General features: G+C 41.1%; 1 protein-coding gene across 1 annotated transcript in view; it reads right to left on the bottom strand.

Annotated features, from left to right (window-relative positions):
* MAP7D3 (MAP7 domain containing 3) overlaps positions 1 to 15,007 on the bottom strand; it is a 45,827-nt gene extending 30,820 nt beyond the window's left edge. The window contains exons 1-2 of the mRNA XM_054839005.1: positions 14,794 to 15,007; positions 724 to 825 (exon numbers count right to left, since the gene is read on the bottom strand). Of these exons, the coding sequence (XP_054694980.1) occupies positions 724 to 825; positions 14,794 to 14,875 (184 nt within the window). The 5' untranslated portion in view covers positions 14,876 to 15,007. The remainder of the gene's footprint in view (positions 1 to 723; positions 826 to 14,793) is intronic.
* Positions 15,008 to 21,194: the final 6,187 nt, after the last annotated feature.

The raw sequence follows: 21,194 nt of genomic DNA, 5'->3' as shown, positions 1-21,194 counted from the left end.
TTCCTGAGAAATACACATAGGACAAAGCACTGTACACACTATATAGAGATTAAAAATGTCATCTGAAAAATTTATAAGACTCTGAATACCCTCCTTTTTCCCCTTTCCATTCCCTCACAACAACCAATCCACTATTTTTAATAGGTGCAGCAGAAAGCAGACACAATATTAAAAGGCCCAATGCATACTGTCAAAAGAAACCCTGAGCAGAAGTCAGACATGTGTGGCAACATACCATTATTCCAAATTCAGCTCTGATTCTCATTCTTGTACATATTAATTCCTATGATCAAGAATTACAGGAATCTAGGTAAACTCAATCTGAGAACAGATAGTTCACCCGTCATGACAAATTCTAAGCGCTGTAGGACAATGTGTTTGCAGGCTAAGTAGAACCAAGACTCCTTAAATCTTTGCAGGTATAAAAACTTGAATTTCAGCAACAAGTGAGCTGGTAACCTCATCAGAGCACAAAAAAAAAAAAATCATTTATTTTTGTTGTTATGCCCCACTGAAAAGATAGGCAACTTCAGCAACTGAACTCTGAGTGAGTCAAGAGCAAAAGTCTGTCATCAAAACCAGACCTCCAATGAATCTACAAACCATCTACCAGGTGCTTTATGCTCTGATCAAACTTCTTTTAAAAAGATGTTTTATTCATTCCCTACTAACTCTCCCTTGTGAACCCATTACTTCATTAAGAACAATGACCAATAATTATACCTGGTTTAGTTGCTGTCTTTATATTTATTGAGGTCTGGACTGCAATAGGACTAATGCCGCTTTGGCTTCTTCTTTCTTCTGCTATGGCTTGGGCTGCAGCAACTGTGAGAAAGCATCATTCCATATTAAGAAAAGCTCTACAACCAAAACTCATGAAATAAATATCTAAAATAAACATTAAAAAAATCTATTTGAGGTTGCAGATCCTTTTATTAAACAACTAACTTGGGATTCCTCATCTTCTAAGAAGAAAAAACTTGTCAAATGAGACTTCAGACCTGGCATAGCTTTTCTTTGCAAAAACAACGGTTACAAACCCTGGCATTTTAAAATGTGTAGCAAAGGACTATAGTTTCAAAAAAAAACCCCCAAAACTTATTTAATAACTTTTCTAAGAACAAAACCAGTATTTACCAAAGTTATGAGTGTGACTTACACTTAATAATAAAAACTCTTTCCTACTGCACCTCTATTTGCAGGCTGAACACACAGATGTAGTAGTCAATTAGCACTCGTAGAATCATATTCTGACGAGACCCAAGCAGGGAAAGGTTTATGAAGACCTTTCATTATTTCATGACATGAAACAGAAAGTGGATTAGCTGCAAAAAGTAAACCATTAATGGATGCTTACAATGTACTTCTAAAACTGGATCTTCAAAAATAAATTTTAATTATAAATTAGACTCCAAAACAGTAATTTGAGCACTTGTGCAGAGACCCATTTACCTTATTCAAGTTTTGCCAAGGTGAATACAGTGAACTGCAGGGCTACGACTCCCAGTTAATCATATAGAAATGAAATGCTAGCAATATTAATTTCGCTAAATAATGAAACCCATTAAGTCATCAGGGAGACTAATTTACTGTATCGCTTTCCACAGATTTTCTTTATTTTGGTATCAACTTTCACTTTTAACTAATCACCTTTTAGGGTGGGAAGGTGAAGTGTTACAGGGAAAGCAGACAGGGTGACCTGTAAGACAGCATTACCCCATTTTCCTGCACAGCTTGGAACAGGAGTGTCCTTACAGCAGTGACACCTTGTTCTCACCTCAGCTGACAGATACAGGGACATCAACTTGGCTCTTACAGAAAAGCCCAACTACGGGGGTAGCAAGAGAACACACCACACAATAAACCAAACATGAGAAAGCAAAAGTTGATGCCTGTTTTAAACAGAAAAGGTGATCCATAAAAGTAATGCATAACATGCCGTGATTTCATACATAACGTGAAGGACAAGTAGTAGAATTTGGTGTTACGTTTAAAAAAAGACGACAGCTTTGCCAATGATCTCAGGCTTCCCTTTAACTGAGTAGTGCAGAATGCAAAGGAGGAAGGAAGAGTCTCCCTCTTCTCCATGCATTGCCATGACAACTAGCTGTGTCATGGTAATAACCCTCCCTAAGGCTGTGCCCAAGAACAATCACCTCAAAGTGTTTAATCCCATGTGATGTCAGTGATAAATGCAGATTACAATACTTATTCAGCAACTCTAAATTGTCACCCGCAGCTGTTGCCATGTCTTGAATTAATTTTTCATTGCAGCACCAAACAAAAGTCTTCCTCAGTTCCATCCCATACATCTCTGAGGCTCTTTTCAAACAAGTCAGAGACCAGATATACTGTGACACGGTAAGATTACCAATTGGCGAAGAGAACAGTTAAAAAAGAGCTCACTGTAACTTCACTATGCAGACCAAGTGTCAGTCAAAAAGCTGATTTTGTACACTGTTGCACGTCATGCAGATGGGAATCTAGCCCAAAAATTTGTAAAGCAGAGTACAACAAAATTATATAGTCTCAACACAAGTAGATGTGAAAACAGTCTAAGGAAAAACAGCCTACTGCACTTTTTTCTGAGAGCAAAAATGTACAGCCAGGGCATTTACATCCAATGACACCTTTGTAGATCGCAAAGGATGAAAGACCCTAATGGCTTCAAATACCATTTAAAATTAAGACAAATACAGAAACCCAGTTCTGTCTTGTCTTCAGTCTCCACCAGCAAGGGAGGAGAGGACAGGAGGTATACAGGCAGGGTGAACCAATTCAGCCCAGTCCAGCTGGGAAATGAGCCCAACAGAACAAATTCACCTACACCTACACCAGGTTTAGCTAACAGCAACACTGGAATTTTGCCTCAATGCTCAGAAGCTTTAAACATCCAAATTTCTGTAACAAAGTTACAGTAAGAAGCAAGCTGCAATTTAAATAAGTACAATTTTCAGCTTATTTTAATTGCAGAAGTATTTTATAATTAGAAATCTTGGTGAACAAACCAGTCATAATGGATGTAGGGGATTATGTATTTATTCATCTAAAATAATAAACAAACACTTGAATAATGTTCATGATTAGAAGGCACCCATTATAAAAAATGTGTCACATCTGCAAAGCAATTAGTTCATCTTAATTAATTAATTAAAGTTGCAAAAAATTACTTGAGGTTCTACAGAACAGGAAAGTGGGTTATGGAAACAGTACAGCTTGCAAAGGACATAGAGGTGAAAAAGGTCTAGAAATACTTAGCCAAAGGATTTTGTATGTCATGGTTCTTTTGTATGTCAGTTAAAATCTTTATGTTCACTGCTTCAATGCTTCATTATTTGCGTAGAAACAATGTGCTTACAAATTTGAGAGTAGCAGATTTAAAGGCACTAGGAGTGCACCTTTGTGTTACACAGAGGTAATCCATGCAACTAACAGAAGTCAGAATTAAAAGTGGACTGGGGATTTGAACAAAAGATTAGTAAAAGAGGAAAAGCCATCACATTGGATGCATCCCCAAGATGTGCGAGCTTAACTTCACCAAGTCTCAGGTCAACAGACAGGTTTTACAGCCTTTGTTAATTTTATGGTAAATTTACAATAAGAAACTGTGATTTTCAAAATCCAAATTCTACTACAGTAAGAGAAAAGGAATTGCATACTGTTGTACTCTGCAACCTTTAAAAAAACCTACAGATTTTATTTTGCTTTAATATGATAAAAGAAATCTTAATTTTTAATACATTTAAATATTCTTTTTTAGCCTAGTTTTCAACAATGAATGTAGCAGTCTGCTATGGAGCAAAGCTTCACTGAAAAGAATTTTCCACAAAATCTTACTATCTCTGTAAAATAAGCCTAATACTGCTGTAATTAATCAGGATACCCAGAACAGGAACCCAGTTAACAACCGTTTCACTACAACCTGTGTCACATGCTGCATTACTGGGGGGTGCCTTCACGGACATATTCAGCAAACTTCCTGGAGAAGAAAAGTTCTCTGAGAAGCAAATTAAATCTCATTTCTACCCTGAGCTTCCCCTCCCACACTAGTCAGGAAAGGCTTTCACAACTACAATTTGTGATCAGCATAATGTGTGTGCTTATTTTACAGTAGTCTACCTTTAAATACTCTAGCTAAAATTGATAAAAGTACAGGCCACACTTGTGGCCAATAACAGTATTTGCATTCGCGCATAATAAAATAGGGCTATTTGAAACATAAAATGGTTAGGTAATTTGGGAAGCAGTTTTCCTTCTGCACCCTCATCACCATTTAGCACTATGTGTCTGGCCAAGTGTACCATGGATAAACCAAACCAACGGGAGCACCAGGAGCCAGCCGCTACAGGAGGCAATGTGCCAGATAAAGCAGACTCTCCCTTTTCACCTTCCAGCTCACGACCAAGCTCACCGCGCAGGTATGGTGGTGCCTCCCTTGCGCCAAGCACGACGGCACTTCCCTTTGCTGATCAGGTTTCTGATATGCCCTGAAGAGACCGGTGCTAAAAATAAAACTTTATTTCTATTTCAATCCTTGCACTGAGTTAATACCCTTGGCCCTTGCCAAGACCGTCAAAGGACCCACACAGTTGCTGTTCTTAGTAAACCTCATTAGGGACTGAACCAGCGCCTTCCCTTTACCCGCCAGGTTCAAAGCTTCCATCCCATCACCTCTCCCGCTGTTTTTGACCCAGCCAGACGCTGCCCTTCCCATGCAGAACCAGAAGAGTGGACAGTGTCAACTTTCACAGAAAACCTTCTGGTTCTTATGATTTAATGATTCATTATGCAAAGCAACCAAACAAAAAAATGCCAGTCTAAGCCTTTGAAACAAAAGTTAGGAGGTCTCCTGAATTTTAAACATTGTTATGAATTGAAGTGTTTTCATATACGTTTAAAGCAGGTAACAAGCAATGCATAAAACAAAACAAATTTGAACTTCCCACCAAATATCTCTGGTTTTATAGCAAACTGTGCCAAATCTGCAAGATGCCATCTTTGTCTTGCTCCTCTACAGGCAGCTACTGTTTGTCTAGCAGATAGTAATTCTTTTCAGTAACACTGTTAAGATCCTTTTTCTTTTAATAATTTTTGTATATGCTTTCAGGAAAGCCAGGGGAAGTCAGCATTCAAGTTTGAGATTTCTGCACACTGTCTTTTAAGCTGATTGCCACTCATTAATTAACACAGGTTAAGACAAACGGATGCAAGATCATATGTTAGATGCTTTAAAAATCAGGTATTGGTTTTACACCATTACTCCTTGTTTAAAGGACATCAGAAGGATACATCCTCACACAAACAGGCAGAAAACACAGAAGTTTCTAATGAACAGAAAAGCCCCCTCTGTACGCATTTCTCTTTTTCCCTGCTTTCTCCCTTCTTTCTGTCTTTCCTCATCGATCCTCACATCCCATCTTTGGGCTGCAAGGACTGACAGGCTCCACAACCAAATACGTGAGCCTCCCAGTAGGCACCTTCTAACGGACCAGCTGGAAGGCAGATGGTTCTCCTGTTTTGTCTGGGCAGTCACCAGATGGGAAGCACACAGATCTCCAGAAAGCAGTGCACACTGTCTCTCAGCTTCAGCAGGCCAGAAGAGCTTCCTGTTGTCTTATCCATATTCCAGGTTCTATTTACATAACTTTCATTCTATATTTATTCCCTGCATGAGATACCTATTTTACTACCTTTATGTGCTTTCCTCCCCTTAAGTTCATTTCTGCAGCTAAGTCAACAATCTGGTTTTCTTCCCAGTGTTCAAGGCAGTTTACGATGATTTCTTCAATTCATCACAAGTATCGATCCCACTGGAAAACTGCTTGCCACATTCTTTTGTAGTATATGAATTAGCAGCTCCTCAAGTAAGTATTTGAGACGTATTTGCAATAATCTAAGTTTTTACTTATCCTTAAACATCCATACTCAGATTACGAGCTGGAAACATAAAAAAAAAAAATTCACATCACTAAGAAAACACTACTTATTTCTTATAAGGAAACCTACAAAGATAGGGCTGAAGCACTCTCAAGGACATGGTACCGTATTTGTTCAGCCTAGGGCATGCTCAGAGAGGCACCAGGAAGGTTGCTAGATAATTTGTGAGTTGATCTCTGTACACTTTTCCCTAGGGGAAGCACACAATCTAAATCAAACTTGCATATAATACAAGCACAGACCAAGGAATCAAAATTTGTCCTTAAATGAATTGGCAGCCACCTCCAAAAACTTGCAACAGTCAGAGATGCTATACCATTGCCTGACAGCCACATCAGGTGAGTACCATCCTTAGCCCAAACGCTAGCAATATGTACTGTGAACGTTATCTCCTATGGAGGCCTCACTGATTCCTGCTGTTACATTCTCTTATTTTAACCTTGCTCACACTGCTCAGCCAAGAATTATGCTTCTCTCTTCTTAATGGGAAAAGCAACTGCCAGCACAATGCTTTAAGAAGAAGAGATGTCACCAACTCTTGCAGAAGCCATCATAAGGTTGGTAAAAAGCACTGCCTGTACTGTGTATAAAGGGCTGACAAAGTAGATCCTCCCTGTTCTCTGGAAAGGACACTCAGCTTCACAATTTGGGTTGTTTACTACTAAGATAAGTTATTACCACCTGAAAGAAATTAAACTGAAGCACAACAGATACTCTACTCTCACTCACTGCTGGCTTTCTGCTGCCTTCACTTTCCCCTTTGCCACTATCTTCTTTCCCCTGGTTCCTCCTCGCCTCCCCAACATGACAAAGCTTTGCATTCTACATGATCCACTTGTCACTTTTTTTTTTTTTTTTTAAAGAACACAATCTTTTACCGTCTCTTTTGGTATGATTACATGATTTGTACAAAAAGGCCCTCTGAAGGCGGCACTTCTCCAATTCACATATTGCCAATTCTCTGCAAGGTTTAATGCAAGTCAGATCATTACCCTGCTCTACCTGGCATTAGTTATTAATCTGTTTATTGCATTGTGCTTACCAAGCTTATCTGCACAATGACCTCTCTCCAGGGCTGATGCTTCCTGCATAAAGGAGATACAAGCTTTATTGTCCCAATTGTGTTCCTTAGCAAATGGCCACGCATTGCTGCTGTTTCTTTGCTGACTAGCAGCACAGTCTTAATAAGACACAGCCAGCCACAGGGAAGCCAGAGGTTTGGAAAGGCTGGAACACTCATTATGTTTCTCAGTGAAAGAGCAAGGCACTAAGGTATTTGTACTCTCTAAAATTCTCCACTAGAATACATTAAGGCTGCATTTTAGATGTAAAGAGAATATTTCTGTGCAAAGTTTCTGTGGGTTGGCAACTACAAACTCGTCTCACCAACTGCAAAACAAACAGAAATTGCTTTCACCTACCTTGAGTGGTTTCTTTTAGAGATATATTAGACACTGACTGCAATGCTGATGCAATAAACTATGACTAAAAGTCCCTAGTGATCCTTCCCAAGTGTAACAGAAATCGGTATTTACCTGTTTCTGCATAGTGGAAATTCCAAAATATCCAACTACACTGGACTCAAATGAAAGCAGTTTATATAATAAATATGTCCTTACATCATTTCAAGTGGATTCACTGTGAAATACAGTAGTTACATGACGTAACTTAAATGCTTATATATAGGCGTATACAGACTAAATGGTCCAAACCTGACAGAATTAGACACAGGTTTTACAGCTACAGGATGAAAAAGATAAAATGGTGGTGTTTTAGACACAGAGTGGAAGATTACTAGTACCCACTCTGCTGTACAGATCATTTTCTTTCTTTACTAACACTTTCCAATGCCTCAGGCTCCTGGAGTACATTAGAGAAAAAAAATGTCCCTCACACCGGACTGGCTTAACAGATGTCAGAGCAGTCCCACTTCCAACCTGCGCAGAGCAGTTTAGTTCCCACTGTAGTTCTAGCTCAAGAGTCAGCAAAACCTAGACAGACACAAATGAGATAGCTCTGCTTTACTCCTCCAACTCTGGAGGCTGCCTTAAATTGATTTCTGTTCACACTCCTGCCCAGCCACTGCAAAAAGTAACTTCAAGACAAACTTCTGCTCTCTTCCCTTTCACATCTGTTTTCCCCATTATATTATTTATTTCTTTTATATTGCACTATCCCTAACACTGGAAATCAGCTAATTTCTATCCGTTACTTCCCCCTTTCCTGAGCAGCGTGCTTTCTTTTGCTTGCTCAAAGCATGTTCTTGTAAATGCTTTTGTCCTCTTGTTTGCAGGCTGGCTATTGTTTAATACACCCAACCCACACAATGCCAGCAAAGAACACAGCCTAGCACTACAAGTCACAACTAACTTGAGACAAACCCTGTGAAAGCAGCATTTTGAGCTTTCTTTAGCTGGAAGGATAACAACTCCTTTACATGACAGCAGTGAAAACTACTACTTTTGCCTTTTACACTTGATGAATTTCTTATGTTAACTTTACAGCTCATTCAAATACTGTGTCTGCTTCAGAAGAAGAGGGACTGTGTTGGCATTTACCCTGAAGAGACAAGCCTCCAGGCTCAAATCGAATCACTCAACACAGCCCTGCACCAGAACAGTGAGTGCTGTAAGACACTGACAGGTCCACAGCATGTTCAATGCAGCAAACCCACTGTCTAAAGCAGAACACAGTGGTGCAAAACTTAAAAGGAATTAAAATGCAAGTTTTCTCAAAACTGTATGCTTAACCTAAAAAAAATGAAAGCTAAGGCATTCCACTACAAGTAGTAATGTAAGACCCCAGGAAAGTAATCACAAATCAGTCCCTGCCCCAAAGCTTAAAGAATGGGTAAGCGTAAAAAAACCCAAGGAGAGAAGGGCAAAAGAGTCCAATAAAGAGACTATGTTTTTGCTTAATTCGTTACATATTGGCAGAAAGTCTTTCAGAGAAAGGTGAAAGTGAGTAAGGTAACACTCGCTGATCTGGTGTGGAGACAACCGTCCTCGGTTTTGAATGTCCAGAACACAACTTACCTATCATTGACCAACACTGCACTGCAAAATTACGTTCCTTTAAGAAATTCTCTTGGCAAAACTAAGCAGAGGATAAACTTTCAATTTAATAGAACAAATTTATGTTCTTTAAGCATAAGGATCTCTACAGGATTTCTATATTCTTGTAGCTAATCCCTCCCAGACTTGAGAAAGGAATTTGAACACTTGGAAGCTCCAAAACACTTGCCGAGAGAAGGCGATTCATGGGCCACTACAGTATCTCTGCTCCCTTCCAAGATTCAGGTCAGTGCACTGAAACAGCAGAGGGTGTTTTATCAGCAGCCAGTTAAATACTCATGAAACAGTATTTTAAAAGTTCCCTGTGAATTATGATGGCAAAAACCACTATGAGGAAAGACAGAGGTATTCTGAGCACAGCTAGTGGTGACTATTTTCTTCAAAGGCACCTTCAGCTGTGTATCCTTCACCTAGAAAGCAGAAGTTCCAAACTGACTGGAAAATAACAATAATTTAGAAGAAAAGAAGTGTCAAGCAACTAGGCTAGCCTTCCTTAAAAGCAAACGCTGTGTCCATTTACATACGCTGTGAACACCAGAGGTATATAGGGCGGGTGGCTGAGGCATTATGCAGGGCAGCTGGGGCTCCTCTTTCAAACAGAAACACATCGAGCAACATTTGATTTTTCTCCCCTCAATCCCACACTCCAAACAAGTTAATCATCAGCATCTAGAACCATTTTAATTATTGGACAGGCATGTGCAAACACATCGAAAGCATATCATCAATTAAGAATTACCTGGTTGTAAGCTGTGTTATTGGAAGCTAAATGGCGCTAATTTATTTGTGGCAGACCAGGAATTTGAAGTCACCAGTTAGCTTTTAAAATATCGCAAGTCATCTGATAAGTTCACAGAAGTCAATAAAATTGCATGCTCAGAATTTTATCTGTCAGGCTATTCTTTCACTAAAGGACTGCAAGCATCTCCAATTATTTAATCAAGTTGAAAGACAGACAGCAGCATTTGATACCCCTCTGATTATGACTAACTCAGACTATTTCTTCCATTTATCTCATAGTAACCCACTTTTAAAGAACTGAAAATTAGTAATAGCATATCAGTACTTTAAATATTCCTATCTGTTTTCTTTTGGAAAAACACAAGTGTATAAAGAAGCAGCAGTCCTTAATTCCAGTCACATTTTAAGGCTGTGCACAGTTAGGGATAGTCAGTATCTCTGGGCTCTCGCCATTAGAGTTGTGATCCTTGCAAGTCATTATTTGTTTAATACTTCCATCTGAATTGAGGCATGGAATCCAAATTTATTTTTGTAATTTTAACACATGAAGAAATATGTAAAGAATGGAACATTCTGTATAAGAAACTCCCAAAATTATGCTGTATATGCATATGATTTTGAGATTTTTTTTTGTTTTTGCTTTACAGCAAGGAGGATGTCTTTCTTGAATGCCTGTGGAGAAATCTCAAGAATTTTAAGTTTTAAATTAGAATAAAACCTTTTTTATAAACCACTTACAACTGGAAGTAATCTTCAAAATGTTAAGCACGTAATACATAGCATACATCTTTATGAATCAGTGTGAAATTATCCCTACTTCATACTATTACATTTCCATGAAAAAGAACAAAATGAAATTAAGGCTCATAGCCATTACAATTACACTAAGTTCTCAGCCTGACTGGGGAATGTTCTCTCTCACCACTGGGATCTATGTGAAATCCCAATTTCTGTGCAGTTCTTTGCATTAGCACCTTGGCACTCTGCAAAGCAGCGTAACTACTACTTCATGTGGGGGAAAAAAGATGAAGCACAGAAAAACCTTAAAGACCTTCTTCAATGTTATTAGGACTCTGACAACAAGAAACTGAAGCCAGACCTAGTGAACGCCAGTTGAATGCTCCAGTCACTGGGCCACCTTTGCTCTGCAGATGAAACACATACAAGTCATTCGTACAAACACCACCGCATCAGGCAACAACTGAATACTGAAGATGCTTTTACTCTAGCACCCCCATGCTATCAGAAACCTAGCAAAGGACGTTTACTTGTCTTGCAGCTTCCTGGACAAGTTTTGAAGCCCACCTCTACTCAAACCACTCTGTAAAACCCAAAGGCTTTTAAGGATACAAATTCAAAAGTAATTTATTTCTCTTTTCCAGCAAGCAGCTCTGATGAAGAGGTCAATTCATCAGTTGTCTGACTGACAGATGCTTCTGGATCCCAAATAATTTTCTCCAGACAGTGCTCACCAGCTTCTGTTGTTGGACTTTGACACCAAGACTCTGCCAAGGAGTTCTCTAGTACTTCCATAGGTGTTGGTACGAACTTGTGTTCTTAAGTTACATTTTATAACTATTACCTAGAGACCAGACAAATCTGCGCACGTTCCTGACTACTTGCTTGAGCAATGAAGTTTCACTATTAGTTATCCATCCAGCCTTCTTTTCATGCCAATTGTGTATATATATGCTTGGTAAAGAAGTAACCAGGAACTGTGCTCCAGGCAAGACAGACAAAGCCAGACAGTGTCACTTACACAGGAAGAAACAACTGATCAGACAGACTGAAGATGTTATTTTATTAGACAACTTCCTACCAAACTGGGCTTGGCCATGCAGGTAACGGGAATTATGCCTGCGGCTAGATTTATTGAAAAAGGCACTTTGTTTTTGTCCCAGGTCTTGTAGCAGATTTCCCAAAAGATCATCTAGATCTTGGAAAGGAAAATGTATGTATAGCGTTTTAATATACTGTTTTGAACAACCTTCACAGCACCGATTCAATGCACTAGTAGAAATCCTAGCAACGGTGAAGCCAAGCTCTGGCAAAAGCAAATAGACATTCTCTATCGCTGATACTACAAAAGACAGGATATTTTAGTATTTCAGTGAAAACAAAGATAAAACAATAAATTTAGGCTACAATAGATTAAGTTACATGTATTTTTATTCTGATTATCCATACCACTCAAGAAAAATCTCACTGGGTAAACCACAAGTAACCAACTATTCCTCTCTTCTCAAATCTTAACAAGCTCAGCGGTGCTTATGGTATTAATTTATGAGCAAAAATTCATCTTCACCCCTGAAGGATGACAGCAGCAAGCATGGATCACAAGAATGGAGTAAATGCCATTTATGCACCGCTGTTTCACAGTGTACAATCACAATTAATTTCTAATATTAAGTGATGTTCATGCATCACCGATAGAAATGTTAACTGGCTTCTAGTTGTAGCAGCAAATTCTGCTTTTTGTCATTCACCTAAAGTAAATAAGATGGGACAAGTGTGTAAGGGCAGAAAATTATTGCAAGGAATCACAGAACTGACGTAGCAGGCATGATTTGGCCTGCAGAATCTTAATTACAGTTGATACTCAAAGAAAGAGAAACACCTTTTCCTTACCTCAATACTAGATTGAATTGGCAAGAAAAAGATTCTCTTTAAACTTACCACGTTGGTACAGAAGCTAGTAACAAGTGGCACCATGGGATTCTACACTTTCAAGGCCTAAAATAATTAACAAGCACTAATGAGCCACAGATCAAAACAGTATCAAGAGGCTGGTAACAGAGAGTGGAAGCAGGAAACAAGGACCCAGCGGTATCTTGTAAAAAAGATCACAAAAGGTAACTATACAAAAGGTATGCGTATACCGCCTAGTCAAACTACCAGAAAGTGTTGTGGTTTCTCAGCAAGACACTGCGAATTTATATTTATTGTCTTTAAACATGAGATTCCCAACCTGAAGTTCACTGACAAATGACTGAAGGTGCACGGCACTATATTTGTTTTGCACAGAGGTTTCTTCTCCAGATTAAGACAGTGAAGTACAGAATTGCCCACAGGCCAGCAGAAACTGGATGCAAGTATTCTAGTTATCAGGTATTTTGGAACTGAGAAGCTCCCCACGCAACCAACTGAGCTTAGAAAGGCAAAAAGTGATGTCCCTCTCCACACCTCTCTGAATATGCCTAACGGCAGCGTGGGACCAAAGGAGGTTCCTCCTGCTGTCTTTTTTCTACATCTCCAAACAGCTGCAGTATCAGACTTGGTTGTTGCTCACAACTTCTCCTAACACTGGCAATTATCTTGCAAATTCCACTGTTAACCACTGGATTGCAAGAATGATTTCTAAATATCATTTGCTTTCCCCAGAGAGTGAGGGAGGGCTACTGACAAGAAGTCAGGAGCAGAACTGCAGTGGCCTGTACACTCACAGACAGTATTGCTTCAATTCACGTTAGCAGTGAGTTCATCTTCTAGCACGTAACTGCTAGAAATGCATTCTATGTAAAGTGAAGTTTAGATTCTGGCTCAGTGACTTCTACCCCCTTAGGGAAAAAAAATTCAAAGTCTGGCCTTTCCAGGATCTAGCAAGGGTTTTGGTTTTTTTTAACATGATGTGCATATTAGAACATGTGCATATCTAAAGGGAGATGGAGCTGCCTGGTTCAAGGAACATTTTGCCTCTGGTTTTGGGACTAAATCTAGGTCATGACAGCTGTCAGCAAATGTGGGTGCCCATCCTTAGAAAAAATTAGGTGCCACAGTATAAGTGCATCCAACACACAAAAGAAAATTCAGCAGTTCTAGCAGCAAGGATAAAGATCAGACTGGTCTGTGCAGGTGAGAAGTGCTATTTTTGGGCAGATCATTATCTTCTGGAGCACTAGATTGTCTTAATTTTGAAAGAGAAATAAGAAGTAATTAAATAATATTTCTGACACACAACACACTGAAGAAGAAAGGTTGCCAGCTGAGTATTGTGCATTCAGGACCTTTTGCCAGCACTCTTCTTCATGTAATTACACAGGTACACTGAAAACAACCAAGCCAGAGCAGTTTTAGTATCCAGTCCAGGTTAGTTAGTTTAGATCAAACCACGATTCTCTTTCCTTTTTTTTTTTAGTCTGGGGTAAGAAAATGTTTACCTTTTCTAATGGCTCGCCCACAAAGCTAACATGTGGAGATATGCCATGAAATTATGCTTGGAACATACATCATGCATGCACAATACTCATTTCAGAGTATATTAAGGACTTTAAGTATAAATAGGCACACAAACACTTCCGAGGAGAAAACCAAAGCAGAGTTTCTTTAGCCCTCTCAAGAGACCAGTTCAAAAAAGTAAAAATAAAAATTAAAAAAATTAAGGCATTATCAAATCTTTGATTAGGAATCAGTGCCACAGACCGCCCCTGCCTTCTGCACCTGGGGCTTGGTGCAGTCACCGGACACATCACTGGGACAAATCATCTGCAATAGCTGCTGGCCTGAATGCCAGAGCCACCAGAGAAACGGAGAAGTTCAGATCGTCAAGAAGTGGTGAAAAATGGGCGATTCATGTAACGAAGCAGTCCTGCAGCCGCCTCTGCCGCTGCCTACACGCTGCGAGAGGTCCCAAGTCAGCAATTAACGCCTCGAGGAGGGGGAAAAGACGCTCCGCAGCCTCACAGACCCGTCCGGGCCGGCGGGCGGGGAGAGGGGCTGGGGCCGGGCAGCCCCGGCGGCGGGAGGCGGGCGGAGCGCCTCTCCCTCAGCCCGCCGCCAGCCGGACACAAAGCCCGGCGGCCTGCAGCGGCCCCGGATCCCGCTCCCGGTGCCCCTTCCCCCGTCCCGGGAAGGGGGCCGGGCGTACTGTGGGGCGGAAGGCGACCGGGGGGTGGACACCCGGCTCCAACGGCGGGCCGTGCCCTTGGGCCGCCGGAGCGCGGGGGTCCCCACGCCGCCCCCGCCGGGACAGACGCGCGCCCCCCCCACCCCCCACTCCCCTTTCCTTCCCCTCCCGGCTCGGGGCCGCGCTGTCCGCTCTCACCCATCTGCTCCCGCAGCCCCTTCAAGGAGGAAGAGGAGGAGGAAGAGCAGGAGGAGGGGGCTGCGCCGCCGCCCTCCGCCATCTTCAGCGCCGGGACGCGCGACTGCGGGCCGGGCAGAAGGGGGACGCGGGAGCGCAGTGCGCAGGCTCCGCACCGCCCGGCAGCGCCGCCGCGGGGGAGGGCAGGGCAGCGCCGCGCCGCCCGCCCGGCGCCGGCCCCTCACAGCGGTCGATCTGCCCGGCCGCTCGCCGGGGCCGGGCAGGGCGGTGGCGGGCGGGGCTTGCCGCGCCGGGGCGTTGCGAACCCCGGGGCTGCCTCCCGCTACGGCGGCGTCGCGGACCTCGAGCAGCGGTGGCACGGAAGGCGTCTTCCTTCCCATTGCTCCATCCCGCCCGGAGCCCACCTGGGGGCGCGGATGGTGAACGCCGCCGATAAGGGGCGCCGAAGCCGTTGGAAACGGCCTGTCCACGGGAGCCGTCGTGGTCCCTCGTGGGCTTGGTCCTGAGGGGGGGCCCAGCAGCCCAGGGCCTCTCAGAGCGGGACACGGCCTGCACCCACGGTGGGCAGTGCCAGCTCTCAGCTACCCACAGGCCAGTGCATGGGCGGTAATTTATGGCCCCACAAATGTTATCCTGCCATTAATGATGATAAATCGCCTTGCGATAGGGAGCTCTGAGAGACCTCTCGGCCAGCTGTCTGGGGTAATGAGCCATTATAAACGGTCCATCTGTAAACTCACTTTTCCAACAAAGAGGAAGCAGGCTAAATTTTCAGATGGTGCACCAAGTTTTAGTCTCAACTTGGATGGATGAGAGTTGGAGATACCTTGCTCTAGCAAATGCAGTGTTGGCCTGAAGTGATGGAAAATATGTACAACTGGACAAGCTCGCGAGGGTTGTAGCTGCCGGGTGCTACAGAGCATTTGCTAGGCTTGAGTGGCCCGTGGTCTAAAGGCAAAGCACGTCCCAGGATCAGTCCTATGGAAATTTAGGTTCACTGGATTCAAAGGAAAACAGCCACAAATGTACGAGTTGGGTCGTTCCTGCTGTGCAACTGAGCGCTCACTGGTTTGCGACAGGGCCAGGGTTTAAGTCTACTTGGTTATCAATGAATTCTGGAATAGTCTCTTCTCATTTTGCCTCTGCATTTATGACCTGGGAAGAGTGAGGATAAAACAGCACCTGTGGCCATATTAAAGGAAAGGTTCTTTGGGCCTTGTGCAGAAAACTCCCTTTGAAATCATAAATGGGAAGTTTACCTGTCAGAGGGCCGCAGAATTAGCCCATAAATGGGAAGAATGCGAAAAAAGTAGCAGTAAGATCATGTAGTATTTCAACAGAGTAAAAAAGGAACCTTAAAAAATTCAGAGCAGAGCCCCATTTTAACTTGAATATTCAGACCACAAGCTTGCCCTGTTCTTTGTTTCTTGTTTGTTATATTGGCTTTCCCTACTTTAGCATGTGTGCACAGAGAATCCTTTGTCTGTTGTTTCCTCTCCGTGTTAATAGAATGCCAATTATTATTATTATTTAAAAGAAAAGGGCAGCTAAAGGGGAAAAAACCCCTAAGCATTCTGTGCCATATTTCCTGAGTTTGTGTTTATAATGTGTAGTAATAATACCTTGCCACTTAGCAATCTCAATGTGCTTTATACACATGCTGAAATTAAATTTCACCATTCCACTGAGAGACATTCAGATGTTATCGTCCTTTTACAGATGAGAAAACTGAGTCACTGAAGTCAAAGTCTCTTTTTATGTCATGAACAAAGCAGCACAGCAAAAAAACCCAGCCCAGATTTCTTGACTCCTTATTCTGTATCCACGTCTTCTTCTATCTTTTCATCAACAACTATCACAAAATATCACCAAAATTGTTTATATTGATTCTCTACAGCATAAAGTACAATACACGTGGTACAAAAAAATGGTCAAAGTACCTGATATAATATAATTTATTTTTTTGCAAGCTGCGTAAGTAATGTATAGTTATGAGGCTGTACTTTCCATATCTGTAAAAATAAATTGCTCATGAGTGTTTTGGGGTGCCTTTGAATTTTGATTAGGTTACCTATATTTTCCTTAACTTACAGAATTTCTTTAACACACTGTGCAATAAAAAGGGTCGGTGTCTATTTATCCGTTTTTGTTCCTCTGAGGAAAATGAGACAACTGGCATGGGAGGAATCGCTCTGCTGAAGGGAACGCTTACAAATGGAATGGTGATTTTCAAATGATGTGCTATTTTCTGTTCTTTCCATTTCAACAGACACATGTACAAGTGGCCTCAGCGCTTGCAATTTAACTCATCTGATAGTGTGCGCATGCAAAGCTCCAGAGTAGAAGATATTAGTTACAGGAAGGGAAATAAACCGAGTGTTGCACACTCAGGATATTTGTGGTGGGACTGTGGAGGGTGAACACTTAAAAAGGCCAAGCACATACAAATTCATGAGAGATAAAAGGACTCGAGGTAGAAGTGGGGCATTGTCCCTTCCTGCTCTCCATACATATACATACGGCTTGATATGCATATCTTTTATCTTTAGGCATACAGGAACTGGGCTGAGAAAATCTGCCCCAATGTGGAAAAAGTGTTATCTTTTTCTCTGATGAGCAGTTTAGGAATATTTGAGCTAATGTTTCAGCAATTGTAGCTGTAACTTCTATCTTATTTCTTGTCTAACCTAGTTTCTCAGATTTTCAGTTCGCTCACACAATTACTGCTTATGCATTTTTAGTGGAACTTCATTAAAATTTTGACCTTGCGTGGCTTCAGCAGCACTTGCAATCATCTTTCAATTTTGCAGCATTTGCAGATTTGATTGCAGTAGCTGATTTATTCTTTAAAGACTGTCCTTTTTTTCCATTGTCCCTGTGGAAAAGTAAATAATTTAATTTGACAGTCATTTCTTCTGTCCTTTTAGTTGTCATGTGATAGTTTCTGACAAATCTTTCAGAAATGTTTCAGGCCAAATCACTGATGGGTGCATATTGGCATTATGAGATGAAAATCAATAGACCCTTGGCACTGTATGCAATTTGAGATTCCAGGGGTTTTAAACTGTCCATTCCAGTTTAAGAAATACCAAAATGAGTTGAAATAACAGTAGCCGAACAACAACAACAACAACAAAAAAGCTAGCTCAGAAAATACTTAAGCCATCGGTAGGTCCAGGGAGGGTGTTAGAGGAAGAAGCACCCACCTATTAATCTATTTCTTACCCTGATTCCCAAAGTATCCAGTGTTACACAGTGTTAGATGTTGGGCTTGACCAGACTTAGTCTGAAATCTGGTAGAACAGTTTTTATATTCTAGTTCAAAAAAACAGCCCCCAGATTTTCTGTGAGCCTACAGATCCTAATCGCTTTGATCATTGAAGTATCTAACAGTAAAATGTTCATGTGTCTTCAGCTTCATTTATGTCGGAGTCTTGCTGAGTAAGAGTTAAAACAAGAAACCAGAGAAATCAGATGTATCTATATATTTATATCCATGCATAGGATTTTGAAAAATGTTGAAAAAGTATTTCAAAATGTTCTAAATCCAAAAACGTAAGGCATATATTGTGACAGATTATAGTGGGTTTCCTGTGGTGAATGTAACTGCCATGGCTGATGGAAAGAAAATTGGTGGCATGAAAACTACCGTAGCCGTCCAACCCTCCTTCCAAATAGGCTTTAACTGCACATTCTTGTTTGTCTTACTCTCCTGCTGGGACAAGTACCTGCAACAATCTGTGCTACTAATACATCTATACTCTAAGGACCTCATTTCTCAGTCTTGGCTCCAGTTGACTGGTATTTATCTGGGTGAATAATTCCTTAGATGTAAAGTTATCAGACCATATTGCTTAATGTAAGAGATACAGAATCAAGCCAAGCTTGGTCCAGTATGTTTATTAATTACCTGGGTGATGGAATGGAAAGCATCCCTATAATATTTGTAAGAATTGCTGATATGTTAGAGGACAAGCTTAGAATTCAAAATTATCTTGAAAGTTAGAAATACAGTCCAGGAGAAAATGAGGAGAAATTGGGACTGATACAAGATAAAACATTTAGACAGGAAAAACTAATTGCAGAAAGACAAGATGGAGAACAGCTTGCTGTATAGCAGATAAAGCAGAAAATAACTTGGGATGTCACAAGCTGAGTCAAGAGTGCCATGGTATTGTGCAAAGGGAAGTGCCCTGCCTGAGAGCAGGAACAGAAGGGTAGCCTTGGGGACAGACAGCAGTTCTCTGCTCAGCGCAGCCATGGTAATGCATCAACGAGACTATTGGGGAAGATCTAGAGGAAGTCAACAAAAATAATGAGAAGATGAATAAGGAAAGATAAAGAATTGGGACTTTTTTTTTTTTTTAGTCTAAAGAAGAGACAAATGAAGGGTCATAATCTGCTTTCTTGGTCTGAAGCAGAGAGAATAAAAGACAATAGACTTGATTTTAATCAGGGAAGTTTAATGTTTCATTTTAAGGAAAACATTATTGCATAGTGGGATAGATTGATGGGGAAATGATAAAGCTCCAGCATGGGAGATCTGTGGCTGGATGAGCATCAGCCCAGAAAGGTCCGATCGGAGGGCAGGAGGAGGGACTTGTGACCTCCTGAGGTCTCCTCCAGCTCTGTGTTTCTGTGATTCTACAATTCCTGCTTGTGGGTTTGGGGACTATTGTTCAGAACAAGTATTATTCAATGCAAGGATTGTATTGCTGCCTTCTAAATTTAGATAGAGCATAGTGAGCAGTGATAAAAGATAAATGAGTTCAAGGGAAGCCACCGTGATCATGTGGCTACCTTGGGTAGCTGGCAAAAAAGGTTGATGCTCCAGTGCATGACACCAGTTCCATATGTTAGATCATTCTTTGCTGTATAATAGTTTTGTAAGAACAGGAGACCAGTTTCCACAGAAGGGAATAAAGTGAGAAAGAACATACACATGTAATACATGTGGAAACAGGTCCACTCCTTTCCTGTCTGTGATCCTGTTCTCATTTCATAGAATAACACCTATGTGTTGCCTTAGCATACATATTCTCATCCAAATTTTAGTTATTATTGGGGTCAAAATAGGGATATGAAAGTCTGTTCTCACCATCTCTTGTCTTTTCAGTGTTTATGTATCTATTTATTTATTCTATGGCTTTCCACCAAGCAGAAGCTCTCTCTGAGGTTACTGTATTTATGTGTATATGTGCGTGTGTCTGGTAGGTTGAGCACACTGAAGATAGTAAACAAGTAACGGTAAATAAAAGTTAAGCTCTTAGGCCAATTTTGTGGAAGTGACTGCCTAAACAGGGTGTGTAAAAGCTGCATCTGTTCAGCTAAACTGAGATGTTCTGTGCTCAAGTGCTCACTGCATGTGCAAACACCTAACGCTGTCATCACTAGCTATTTATGTGTATTGCCACGGTGTCTAGGAGCCTGCAGTAACAGCAGCTAAACAGAGACGGCAGTAGGCTACTCCCTGCCTCAAAGAGCCCAAATCTGGTCCAGAATTTGTTGCAGGATCTGTAGAGCAGCTGGCTAATTTTTAAAATAGTTCTTTTTACTTATTTCTCTCTTTTGCTGCTCTGATTTGGAGCAGTACATTTCCCAAAGAGAAGATTAAGGTAAATCAGCTCAGTCCGTTTTCTTGAGGTTCAGATCCCATCACACTGAGTCATTGTACAAATGCTGCACTGACTGTGCAGATTCCAGCATTTCCCTTTGCCTACAGTGCAATCTGGTAATTATTACTGAATCATTTGAAATTATCCAGAATTTTGATGTGATTACTGTCAATGGCACTAAGTAATACAATTCCAGCAAGCTAAACACTGATATGTTAATCCTTATCACTTCTAACACTAAACAATTTAATCTTATCATCGTGTGCTGATGAGATAATATATTCCAGCAGTGGCTTTTTATGAATATTGTATTGTTCCAAGTGGTGTTGAGATAAAACACCATTGTGGAGAGTTACAGTATTATGCTAACAGAGCTGCGCATCTGACTGAAGACATTTTTCGAAGACTCTTAGATGACTCCTCAAATCTATGTAATGATCTAAAAATCCTTCTGATTGATCCCTGCCTAGAAGTGAGTACTTATGGGAAATTTGAGAATACAGAATAATTTTTCAGTTATCTGAGCGTGAATGTATTTCTTAGTAACTCAACGCTGCTCAGATGTTTTTCTTTCTAACTACTCAGAGGTGGCTTCTTTTGAAAGATCAGTTTTCAAAGAATTCTCCTTGGACAAAGAAGAAGAGCAGTCAGTCATGATAATTTTATTCTGTGCAAAGCTCCTTGGCAGAGCAGAGGAGAGTCCCTGATAACTGCCTCACTGCTTCTGGAAAAAGCAAAAATAAAGAGCAGTTTGTAGTGGTGATGAGGAAGGTTCTTAGCGCAAAG

This window comes from Grus americana, chromosome 12 (assembly GCF_028858705.1).
Source record: "Grus americana isolate bGruAme1 chromosome 12, bGruAme1.mat, whole genome shotgun sequence".
Classification (NCBI taxonomy): Eukaryota; Metazoa; Chordata; class Aves; order Gruiformes; family Gruidae; genus Grus; species Grus americana.
The sequence above is the reverse complement of the archived record's forward strand: the minus strand, read 5'-3'. Positions and strand labels throughout refer to the sequence as shown.